The sequence below is a fragment of the Eschrichtius robustus genome, chromosome 10 (genome assembly GCF_028021215.1).
Source record: "Eschrichtius robustus isolate mEscRob2 chromosome 10, mEscRob2.pri, whole genome shotgun sequence".
In the NCBI taxonomy this organism is placed as follows: Eukaryota; Metazoa; Chordata; class Mammalia; order Artiodactyla; family Eschrichtiidae; genus Eschrichtius; species Eschrichtius robustus.
Genome location: NC_090833.1, coordinates 10976256 through 10988804, shown reverse-complemented (window position 1 = coordinate 10988804; position 12549 = coordinate 10976256). Strand labels below are relative to the sequence as shown.

The 12549-nt window shown below is 41.3% G+C and overlaps 1 protein-coding gene across 1 annotated transcript in view; it reads right to left on the bottom strand.

Moving 5' to 3' along the window:
• PSMB7 (proteasome 20S subunit beta 7) overlaps positions 1 to 9147 on the bottom strand; it is a 56177-nt gene extending 47030 nt beyond the window's left edge. The window contains exons 1-5 of the mRNA XM_068553443.1: positions 9025 to 9147; positions 8498 to 8591; positions 7621 to 7718; positions 6035 to 6175; positions 300 to 415 (exon numbers count right to left, since the gene is read on the bottom strand). Coding sequence (XP_068409544.1) covers positions 300 to 415; positions 6035 to 6175; positions 7621 to 7718; positions 8498 to 8591; positions 9025 to 9086 — 511 coding nt within the window. The 5' untranslated portion in view covers positions 9087 to 9147. The remainder of the gene's footprint in view (positions 1 to 299; positions 416 to 6034; positions 6176 to 7620; positions 7719 to 8497; positions 8592 to 9024) is intronic.
• Between the last annotated feature and the right edge of the window lie 3402 nt (positions 9148 to 12549).

The window sequence follows — 12549 nt, the reverse complement described above, 5'->3', positions numbered from 1 at the left end:
ACTATTTATCACTTTATAACATATTATAAATATATTTATAATTGCTGCTGTTATTGTCTGTCCACCCCCAACTAAAATATAAACTCCCTGCAGGCAAGAATCTTTATCTAAATTTTGTTCACTGCTATATCCCAAGCACATAAAACAGGGCCTAATCCCTAGGAGGAACTCAATAATACTTGTAGAAGGAATCAAAGCACTGTACTGCACTGCCTCCTCTATCAGGAAATAAACCGACTTTAAGAGACCACCTTAGTAAATAAGAGGATTCTGAAACATCAGGGAAACATTACACTCACCCATGGTGACATAAGGCAACTTATCAGTTGATCCATGAGGATAGATGCTGTAGAGGTGAGGTCCAGTAACATCTACTCCCCCCAAAACTAGGGCTGCACCAATGTAACCTTGATACCTGGTGATCAGAGTATGCATAAGAAAAAACAAAAATGAGTCTACATTGCATCACTGTAACTTAACCGAAAGTTGTATTTGAAGTCAGACAATAAAAAGCTTCTCTTACACTACTACTGCTTCATTAAATAATTACTGTTTTGAAGGGAAAAAAATAGGGAATGGAGCGAACATACTTGAACATCTACTATCAGCCAATAAAAACCGTAAATTGTGTGAGGCACTCCATGTACCTTACATAATCTTAGTCTCACAACCCCCTTCAAAAGAAGACACTATAATTCTCATTGTAGAGAACAGAAAACCAACCCAAAGACATTTTTAAGCCTCAGAGCCAAGCTTGGCTTACTCCCAAGATCAGCACCCCTCCCATCATACCTCTCGGTGTTTAGCAGATAAGCTCCCTTCCAAGTCAACAGTGAGTTGTTGCTAAACTAAAGCTGTTCAAATTATCAACCTTACCATAGCCTCATAGGAAAATAGCTAATGTCAAAACACCTTTCCCTTGAATAAATCCACAAAATTATGACAGATATGAGCTCATACTGAGTAAAAGAAAGAAGTATTTCATCATGCAGGGAAGTGAATGAAGTAACTACATGACAGCCTATAAAACCCATTGCTCCTGCCCACAGTTTAAAGCTGTATCTCTCAGGAACATGGGAGAGAATACATTTTCCACCTCACCCCCACCTCTGTTTAATTCTGCACGTATTTGTCCCTTTGGACCCTCTACTTAGTTGGTTTTCCACTTCTATAGATTGCTTTCTTTGTATCTGGTTCAATTTTTTACCATTAGAACTGCTATGCTAGATAAACATGCTGGATTTAAAGTTCTCCACTGTGAGCCTTTAGCTCTCTGGGAAGAAAAATGAAACCAACACATGCTGAATTTGCCTAATGATACAATCATTAAAACTGATAAAAATAACACAAGAACCAATCAAAGTCATAATTTTAGATTGTCTGAGACGTAGCTACCCATCAGAAAGCGCTCTAGGTCAAGTCCGATATTTCCCGTGTCCCTTGATTACCAATTTATTATTTCAAATCTTCCGTTTATAAGTGAAAAAATAAAGAGCAGGAAAGGATTTTAAAAGCAGCCTCAAGAGGGAACAGAGGCCCAGACAAGGGAAGAAACTGGTCCTAAGCCACATGAGCTAGCAGAAGGGTCAAGACTAGATCCCAGCACTCTGGGATGAGAAGCCAGAATCACCAGATCCACCACTCCCACCCCAGCCCAGTGCTTGATCCACTATATCAACTGCCTGCCAAACACGCTGTTTAGTTAAAGTCAATTAATAACCAGCTAGCTCCCTTCCAAGCTAAAACATAATCTGTTTGATGCCTTTAGAAGAGTCTAAGATATTTTGGCAAGTCAATGAAATCCTTAAAAATGGATCCAGAAATTCTGTCTCCAGGAATCTAATTCTATTGATATAAAAGGACAAATATGCAGAAATGAATGCATAAGAATGTTTTTTGCGGTAACTGTTTATGATGCTAAAAAAGGGGAAACAGAATTAGCTAAACTAATGCAGCTATACAACGGAACACTACACAATCGTTAAAAACCATGCTGCATTTTTCATGCACTACTGATGGTAATCTTTCTCAAGGACAATTTTGGCAATATATATTAAAATGTTAAATGTGCCTACCTTTGACCCAGCAATTCTACTTCTAGGAATTTATTTTAGAATACAGCTTAAAGAATTAATAACACAAGTACCTAAAGATTCTATATTCCAAAGGATCTGCAGAATACCTTACAATACCTTAAATACCTTAAAGCAAGCAATATTGTTAGTCTTCAAAAATTGGTTAATAAAATAGATTACTGTGATCCAACAAAAATTAGGATACCGATCTATGGTTCTTAAACTTTTGGGGGCACAGACCCCACGGAAAAAATGATTAAAATTGTGGAACCCTCGCCCATAACAAGTGTACACACACAAATTTTTCACTATTTCAGGAGAGTTACAGGTCTCCAGAAGTCCTCCATGGGCTCAAGGTAAAATCTCTGGATGCCGAGCTCATCTACTGATGGGAACAATATTCACAATATACTGTTATGTGAACAGGGTCAGTTACAAAACAACACATATAGCAGGATTCCATTTTTGCAAATACATACATGAGTATACATGCCTAGTATAAAAGGTCTAAAAATAGATCTCAAAGATTCACAGTGTATGTGCTTAAGTGGCAGAGTGTCAGCTGAAATCTACTTGCTTCTTTTCACATTTCTATAGTGTCTGAATTTTTTACAATGATCATACATTACTTTTACAATAATTTATAAAAAGGTTTTCTTTTTGAAATACTCCAACATGGAAACTACTGAAGAGGCACTGGTAGGTGAAAAGATTAGGTTACATTATGGGACAGAAAGCACAACTATGATCCCTTTTTTTTTTTTTTTTTAAGTTTTTAAAAATTTATTTATTTATTTATTTTTGGCTGTGTTGGGTCTTCGTTTCCATGCGAGGGCTTTCTCTAGTTGTGGCAAGCAGGGGCCACTCTTCATCGCGGTGCGCGGGCCTCTCACTATCGTGGCCTCTCTTGTTGCGGAGCACAGGCTCCAGACACGCAGGCTCAGTAGTTGTGGCGCACGGGCCCAGTTGCTCCGCGGCATGTGGGATCTTCCCAGACCAGGGCTCCAACCCGTGTCCCCTGCATTGGCATGCAGATTCTCAACCACTGCGTCACCAGGGAAGCCCTATGATCCCATTTTTATAGAACAAAATATGTATTATTAAACATAGGGAAAACCTTGAAGAGTGTACCATAATCTGTTAGCACCGACTGCTTACAGGTGGTAGAAATTCAGATAATTTCAATATTTTTTAATCTAAATCTTCTAGCTTTTTTACTGCGAACATGCACTTATAATACGGAAGGAAGGGAGGAAGGGATGATCAAGTGAATGAACGAACGAATAAATAAATTTAAAAGACTAGGAGTATATACAACCAGCCAAAATGTGATTCTCGCCTATTTTTTCTTTGGGCTTTACTGTATTTTCAGAATTTTCTACAATGAATATATAGTATTTTTGTAAGGAAAAAAAAATACAATATAATAAAATAAAATTTTAAAGCCTCTACATATTCAAATAGTTTCCAGAATACAGAATAGTATATCAAAGATTTCTGCTAGACTCAACAAGAAGGCTCCATGTGCAGAAGGAACAAGTATCACAGATATCTTCTACATATAGCCACCACAGAAGTAAAATAAAAGTACTGCTTAAGTAAGGAAAAAGACGTCCACTTCTGTTTATCAAACCCTCTTTTCTCACTTATTCACAAACAAGGAAATGGATTATTCAGGGGGAAGAAAACAGCAAGAGTACACCTTGTATTCTTTTTTCAGCCTCTGAATGAGGATCTAACTATGTATCAGGCCCTGTGCTAGGCATTGCATAAGCCTTGTTTCTTTATTCATTTCCTCCCCAAAAGTTAGAGAGACAGAACTATTATCCCCATTTTATTGAGGAAGAAACTGAGACTAAGAAGGGTGCGGTGAACAGCCCAAAGTTACACAAATGTAAGCACTGTAGACAGGATCTGAAGCAAAGTTCTAAAGTCAAATCCTATGCTTTTTTCTCTTGTACTAGTAACCCACTTTACGTAACTCAACAAAAATGTCAAAAGACATAAAGAACCATAATTATCCTGGTTTAAATTTTTGTGTTCTTCTCAAAACTTTGATAAAATTTAACTTTTACAAAGTATGTTAAACTAAAGATAATAAAACACTGAAAAAAGAGAATTTAAATTCCTGAAACATTCTAAAGAGATTAACAGAAACATCTGCTAGATTTAGCTAAATGCTAAATGACACTGCAAGCAACCTTGAAATATTTACTGCAATTTTACAAGTTTAAAAATTGTTTTAAATGTAATGCACCATACAAACCACCAGAGGGAGCTTTACATTTAAAATCAAAATCACAAATGTCTTCAGTTATCTTGACAACAGATGTGCTTCAACAAGTTCTCACACTGCATTGGAAGAATTTATTTGATAGGCGATGATTCTCCAGGATTAGGATGATGATTATGTACATAAATAAATGGAAATCACTGACATAAAGGCTCAGTACAGCCAGAGTAGGAATTGGGTAGATATGGACTAGGCTTCCTGCCCATATGACTCATAAACCCTGGTATCCTCTGCTGTAAAATGGGAACTATTCTACCGGCCTTGCTGCATAGCTATATTAAACCTCATATCCACTTCCTGAGAGCCCAGGGGCCATGCTACACTTGTAGACAAAGACCTGCAAATTCACAGGAAGGCAAGGGCCAGGCAGGAAACAGAGAAGTGAGCCACGCAAGGACTGACAGGCCAGAACACACGCTCCCACTTCCAAAGGCAACAACGGCCGCTCAGTCCCACATTACCGCCCGCTTTATGAGCTTTTATCAGAAGAAGCTGGAAATCCATATTTTAAATTCAAAGCTCCCAATTTATAATTGTTTGCCACTATTTTTTTTAAAACACTATGTGACCCAAATGAAATTTCTTTACAAGCTGAATACGGCCTGTGAGCTGCCAACTTACAACCTTTGCCTTCTGTTCCTGCTCCCCTTTAACTCTCACAGGCCTGGATGCAGCTGCTACCACTTGGGACAGAGATAAAGAAAATGTCTTGTGTAGGTTGCTTAATGAATGATGAGGACCAGAATAAAGGCCTGTGACCAACTTTTAAAAAAATTTTAAAAAGGTATCATGATACACATTCTCTAAAGAAGGAAAGAGGAGAGAATTTGTTAAAGCTAAGGTAGGTCACAAAAGGAGAAGCCAGGATTCCAACTCAAGACTAAATGTCCAGGCTATTTCCACTATACTACATTGCTTCTCTTCTCTTTATGAGCAAATGAGAAAATGGACTTAAAATTTGAAAACTGTCTAGACCTATACAAACACAAAGCGATGATGTGATCGTTAAGGACTAAAGAGAAACAAAACTACTAAGAGGAACTCCGTGGTAGTCAGCAGGGAGTGAAGGTCAGGTCAGGCAAACGATTGCATCTCTTTAAGCCTCACTTTGTTCACTTATAAATTAGAGATGTTAATAGCCCCTATCTCAGAGTTAAAGGGATAAAGTGAGATCAAGCATAAAGCACTTAGCACAGGGCCTGGCACAAACAAATAAATGTTGGTTAATAGTAACGCTATTCTACCCACTTACAGCCAACTACAAATATCATTTTTCATTTCACTGTTATCTTGCCCCTAAAAAAGGGAGAAAAAACAATCATTTGTGTTTGTGTGTGTTCACAAGAAGAACTCAAAGGTTCCTTCCAGCTCTTTCTTACTATGAACAAAAAAGGATTTTTTATCCAGCAATAACCTAAGCCTCAGGAAATGACTCAATTGGTCACATGTGATTCATTCATGAAAAAAAAAAAACAAACCAGACCCCATAAATTCAAATACATTATCAAAAGCCGTATGAAATTAAAGTGTCTTTTTAGTGACAATTGATTTCTGGAATAAAATGTGTATTTCTTAATGCCTTTTCTTGAGCTTCCAGGCTTCCCTTGGCTGAAAATCTAAGGCATGAGAAAAAAATACTACAGAAATCCCCATCCTGGAACCTTACCTGAAAAGCATCTGCTTCAGCATCCGATTGGCCGTCACAACTCTGGGAAGGCGGCCAGTGGAAAGAGAGTGGAGCTCCAAGTTGGAAGAAATGAGCTGGGTTGTCATGTCTGTGTCCGCAGCTGTCCCAGCACCACAACAACTAAAAAATACAATTAGAAATGTAGCTGAAATTCAATTACCAAAGGGCTCAATTAGAAGTGGAACTTCTTGGAAAACTTCCACAAAGTTCAGTGACATAGATGTTTCTGAGTACACCTGCACTGTAACTGCTCTAACCAAGCTTAAATAAACATAAAATTGAGAATGCACATCTAAGTATATGCAAATATATTTTCTGTAGCCCAGTGGAATATTTCAAATCATTAGTTTCTATGTTCTGAACAGAGTGTGCATTTTACTGATCCTAGAAAATATTCAAGTTGTACAAAAGAGCAAGGAATGTTAAAAGCTCTGCAATTTACATTTACCAAGTATTTAGTACTAGATACCACTCATTCCAAAGTGCTGAGAATAAAGAAAATATGACATAGTAATAGCACTTGATTTCAAAGTTGAGTGGAGGAGACATATAATACAATATAGTAGCATAGGTAGAAAATGCTGTAGGAAATTGGAGGAGAGAGCAGTTAACTCTGATCTTTCAGAAAAGGTTTCATTTGAGCTGGATTTGGAAGGACAGAATAAAAACACTATACAGAGAAGAAGAAAGGGCATTTCTAAGCAGAGGGGCTAGCAAAAGCAAGGGTAAAACAGCTTGGACATGTGGAGAACAGGGACATGAGGGAAATAGGGACAGCCCAGGTATGACTGGAACATAGAGTGATAGCAGCTAAATAGGATGAAAAGGTAAGCTTTCTGTGAAATTGTACAAGACCTTAAATATCATGCTAGAGTTTCGATTTTATCCTGAAAGCGTGTGGAAATGTGAAAAATCTACTGAAAAGTTTTTAAACAGGAAAGGAACATAATTAGATCTGTGTTTTACAAAACCCAATATGGCAGAAGAGTGAACAATACAGATAAAGAAAAGTTCAAAGGCAGAGGGACCATTTAAATGACAACTGCAATAATCCAGCTGAAAAAAAAGAATCCGAGCTAAGGCCTTAGTAAAGGGAAGGATAAAAGGGAGTGGATTCAAAAGGCACACAGAAGGCAGAACTGGGTACCAAATGAACTGAAGGCTAAAGCAAAAAGAGGACTTGAGGGACTTCCCTGGTGGTCCAGCAGTTAAGACTCTGTGCTCCCAATGCAGGGGGCCTGGGTTCGATCCCTGGTCAGGAAACTAGATCCCGCATGCCGAAACTAAGAGCCTGCATGCCGCAACTGAAAGATCCCGCACACTGCAGCTAAAGATCCCGCACGCATGAGGGTGCCACAACTAAGACCCAGCACAGCCAAATAAATAAATATTTTTAAAAATAAAAAAGAGGACTTGAGGATGGCTAGCTCAGATGGATGGAAATGCCATTTAAGGGAGACAGAAAGAAAATACAGGCTGAACAACAGGTTTTAGAGAGAAAAAGTAAATTCAATTTTACCCCTGACATGTTTAAAAATGAGTTATTCAAACTAATCAATACTTACTAAATGTTAGGAGATATGAAGTGTATTTTTGAACAGTTCTTGTCAGCAACAACCATTCCTTCAGTTGCCCTTGTATCTGCTCCAAGAACTATGCCATCCTATTTTTAAGAAATATATACTTTAAAACAACTTCACATATACAAACCACAGTCCTCTACTCTAGTTTAGGAAAAACAATGTTGACCATCCCCTGCTCCCCCAACCACCCCACCACGCGCTGAAATATTGTGCTATACTTTCGGCATTCAAGAAAAAGCTTATTAATAAACATTATTGGTTGAACCCTCAGTAGGTAGTAGGAACTATCATTCCTGTTTTCAAATGAGGCTCAGAGATTCAGTGAATTCCTTACAAATCACAGAGCCAATATTAGAAAAGTCTGGATTAAGATGCAGAAATCTTTCCATTAAAATAGCCACATCTGTCAATTTCTTTTTAAAAGATGTCACTCTTTACCTTTAACAACAATAACCAGTTATCTCTTTTGACCCTTACAACAATTCAAGTCAGGAGTTATTATGTCCACCTGATGGATTAGAAAGTGAGGCTGTGAGAAGGAAAGTGACCTGCCCAAAGTTAGAGGCAGCAAAAAAGCTAAATGGTTAAACAAATCTTGTTTTCTCCCATTACATCATCCTGCTTCCTAAAGTAGTAACTTAAGACAGAAAATTGGCTTCCTGTCGAAAACTGCAGAGCAAAGAATATAAACTGCCGATAAATGCACAAAACTGACATAGTCTCTCCTAAAGGAGCTTTTCCTGATGTAGTACTCTGTAAGATGTGCCCTTCCTCACACAACCCAGAGAAGTAAAAGAGGCCAAGGGGCCTGGTTCCTGAAATTAGTTGACACTGCTGCTCTCAGCCTGTCCCAGCTTACCTTATAGACCACCCCTGCGATAGTCGTCCCAGTTTTCCGGGCCATTGGAAGCTTGGATCCTTTCTTTGCAAAATCGGCTTCCAAGATAGCATTTCTGAGAGCAAATGAGAGAAAAAGGCGTTGAAGGGCAGGCCCACATTTGCGCCGCACTGGCACGAAGAGTTTCTAATAGGGAACTCGGGAGAAGGAAAAACTACTAGCATTTGCTTTCAAGCCCATCTGTTTCACTGGCTCCTCCCAACAGCAGGAATACTGTCCCGTTTTTCTGCGAAGGGAGCGTCTGAGAGGGTCCGCACCACCACCCCGGAGATGGAGGGTGTCCCGGTGCGCTGGGGAAGTGGAAGAGCCGACCCGGCCTCAGGAGAAACACGCTCAGGCCCTAATTCCCCTGAGTCACAGGTGCCGCGGGCCGCGGGCCCCGCCCTCCACCATTCGTTCGGACTTCCCGGCTCAGACCGCAACCCGACTCCGACCCCGGCACCGCATTCCCACTCCCGCCCTGAACCCGGCCCGGGACATGGCCACACCTGCGGCAGTTTTCGAAAGAGAAACCTCCAACCGGTCGCTCACACACTGACACAGCCGCCATCTTCCCGAAGAAGTATTTCCGGGCCGGGGGCGGGAGCAAACGAAAAGAGCCAAGCACTTCCGGCACCGCCGGCGACCTAGGGCTGAAGGGGCGGAGGAAGCTCCGCGCTAGCGTGATGGATCTTGGAGTTAGGGGCTCCTAGAGGAGCCTGGAGATGTTTGGCCTATAGCGCCCCAAGTGGCGAGGAGGAGAAACTGACACCTGGAGAAGCGGGGGCGGGGGAAAGGACTTACCCAAGGTGGGCACACCAGAGACCAGGCCTCCTGCCCACCAGACCAGAGCGGTTTCTACTGCTAATTCGACTACATGGAGCTTCAGAGACAGACACACTGAAGTTCCAGGCACAGCTCCACCACCTCCTTGCAATGAGCAAGTCCTCTCAACTGTTTGAATTTGTTTCCTCTGCTGTCAAATGGGGATAACAGCTGCCTCAAAAGGCTGCTGTGAAATGAACAAGAAGCCTGTAAAAAAAGATGTTCAACATCATTAGTCGTTAGAGACATGCAAATCAAAACCACAGTGCAATACCATTGCACACCCACTAAGATGGCTATAATCAAAAAGACAGAAAATAACAAGTGCTGGCTGGGATGTGGAGAAATTGGAACCCTCATACATGGCTGCTGGGAATGTGAAATAGTGCCGCTGCTCCAGAAAATAACTTGGCAGTTCCTCCCAAAATTAAACATAGACCCAGCAATTGTCTCTTACGTATATACTGAAGAGAATTGGAAACAGTTGTTCACAAAAACTTGCACACAATATTTATAGCAGCATTACTCATAATAGCCAAATAATGGAAACAACCCAAATGTCCATCAACTTGAGGCATGGATAAGCAAAATGTGGTACATCATGCAATAGAATACCATTCAGCCGTAAAAAGGAATGAAGCATTGACACATGCTACAACAGGGATGAACTTAGAACAGTGTGCTAAGTGAAAGAAGCCAGGCACAAAAAGCCACAAAGAGTATGGTTCCATTTCTATGAAATGTCCTTACTAAACCAATCCATACAGCCAGAAAGTAGATTAGTGGTTATTGGGAGATTGGGGGGAGGAGAGAATGGGGAGTGACTAATGGATACAGAGTCTCTTTTTGGGATGATGAAAATGTTCTGAATTTAGGTAGTTGTAATGGTCACACAACATTGTCAGTATACTAAAAGCCACTGCCCTGCACATTTTTAAATGGTGAAATTTCTGTTGTGTTAATTTCAGCTTTTAAAAAGCTGCTGTGAAAATTGAAAATTGTATGTGGAGGACTTCCCTGGTGGCGCGGTAGTTAAGAATCCGCCTGCCAGTGCGTGGGACACGGGTTCGATCCCTGGTCCAGGAAGATCCCACATGCCACAGAGCAACTAAGCCCGTGTGCCACAACTACTGAAGCCTGCGCGCCTAGAGCCCATGCTCCGCAACAAGAGAAATCACCACAATGAGAAGCCCGCGCAACGCAACGAAGAGTAGCCCCTGCTCACCACAGCTAGAGAAAGCCCGCGCACAGCAGCGAAGACCCAACACAGCCAAAAATAAATAAATTAATTAAATTAAAAAAGAAAAGAAAGAAAATTGTATGTGGAGAGCATTTATCCTGGCATGTAGCAGCTACTCCATAAATAGCTATTATTGTTAATAGCACATTCATTTCATCCTGCCAACAAGCCTCAAAGGTAGCTATGTAATTCAACTCACTTTACTGATGGAAATTAAGGTTCACTGAACTAAAGTAACTTGCTCAAATTTACATAGCAAGTAGATCACAGCAGCAATAATTGTGGGCTGAATTAATTTATTCACTCAGCAAATATTTAAATGATTCAATTATGTAATGAAATTATTTGCTCAGCACCTACTATGTGTCAAGCTTGTTTCTAGGAATGAATGAATGAATGAATGAATGGCATCCCAATCACCCAGAACCGTGCCTGTCACAACTACATGTTCAATAAATATTTGTCAAAGGTTTAATTCCTTTTCGTTACTTCTCTGGGTCTTCTGTGCAACATAGGAAAACGAGGGCTCCCCACCCACCCCCACAGGAATCTACTGCTGAAGAGGTTTGTGTCTCCAGTGTCACCAAGTTTCTGCTTTGGTGAATGTGAAAAGTGAAAAGACGGGCTCTGTTCTAGAGATGTCCACTTACCTGATGAGAGAGGCTCGACTCCACAAGACCTAGATAGGACAGGTCATAATTCAACGTGCCCCGGATGCCGTGAGGGTCAGTAAATAACGATAGAATGAAGGACTGCTTTCACAATGTTCATCACACTCTCTCGCGCCTGCTCTGGGCTCAGCTTTGGGGGAATGAACACATAGGTGAACCAGATGGAGTTCCTCTCCTTATGTTGTGGATTGAATTGTGTCCTCCCCCAAAGCTGACATGTTAAAGTCCCAAACCCCAGTACCTCAGAATGTGACCTTATTTGAAGATAGGGCCTTGACAGAGGTAATCAAGTGAAAATGAGGTCATTAGGGTAGATCTTAATCCAGCACGATTGAGGTCCTTTTCAAAGGGGAAATTTACAGACAGACGTTCACACAGGGAGAACACCATGTGAACTTGACAGCAGAGATTAAGCCAAGGAATGTCAGAGATTGGCAGCAAACTACCAGAAGCTAGGCCAGAGTCCTGGAACAGCCCTCAGAAGGAACCTACCCTGCCAACACCAACACCTTGCTTTCAGACTTCTAGCCTTCATAACTGTGAGACAATAAGTTTCTTTTTTTTTTTTTTTTTCTTTTTGCCAAGCTGTGCAGCTTGCAGCATCTTAGTTCCCCGACCAGGGACTGAACCTGGGCCCTCAGCGGTGAAAGTGCAAAGTCCTAACCACTGGACCGCCAGGGAATTCCTGACAATAATTTCCTGTTATTTCTGTTATTTAAGCCACCCAGTTTGTGGTACTTTGTTACAGCAGCTCTAAGAAATGAATACACCTCATGAATTCACAGTCCGAGGGAGGAGAGAAGACCCCAGAAAGACTCACAGCCTGGTATGCTAAGGGCTGGGTGGAGGAGGGTTCCTGCAGAAGCCAAGAGGCTCAGAAGGACAGAGTGTGAGCTCGTGGGGTGAGAAGACAGGAGAGACGGACACACGAGCGAAGTCCTGGGGTATGGAGCAAACAAAACCAAACAAAAAGCCCTGACACGATTTGTTTTCAGGAAACAGTGATGAATCTGATGTGGCTGCAGCAGAGGGAAGCACAGCAGCCTGCAGCCCCCCAGAGGACAGTGGCAAGGCGTCTGTGTCCAGCTGGAGGAGCCAGGGAAGGATGTGGAAATGATCTGTGATCTCAGTTTGTCCCGGGGCATTTCTCTTCCTAACTGGGTCTCTTTGGTATGGTTTTCACACCCAGATGAGCTGAGGTGGTGACACTGTCTGTCTTGTGGCTTCTAGAGGTGGCCCAGCAGAGGCAGCTGGAGCCAGCAGAAGGCGACAGAGAGCTTCCAGGCAGCCTGACTCGG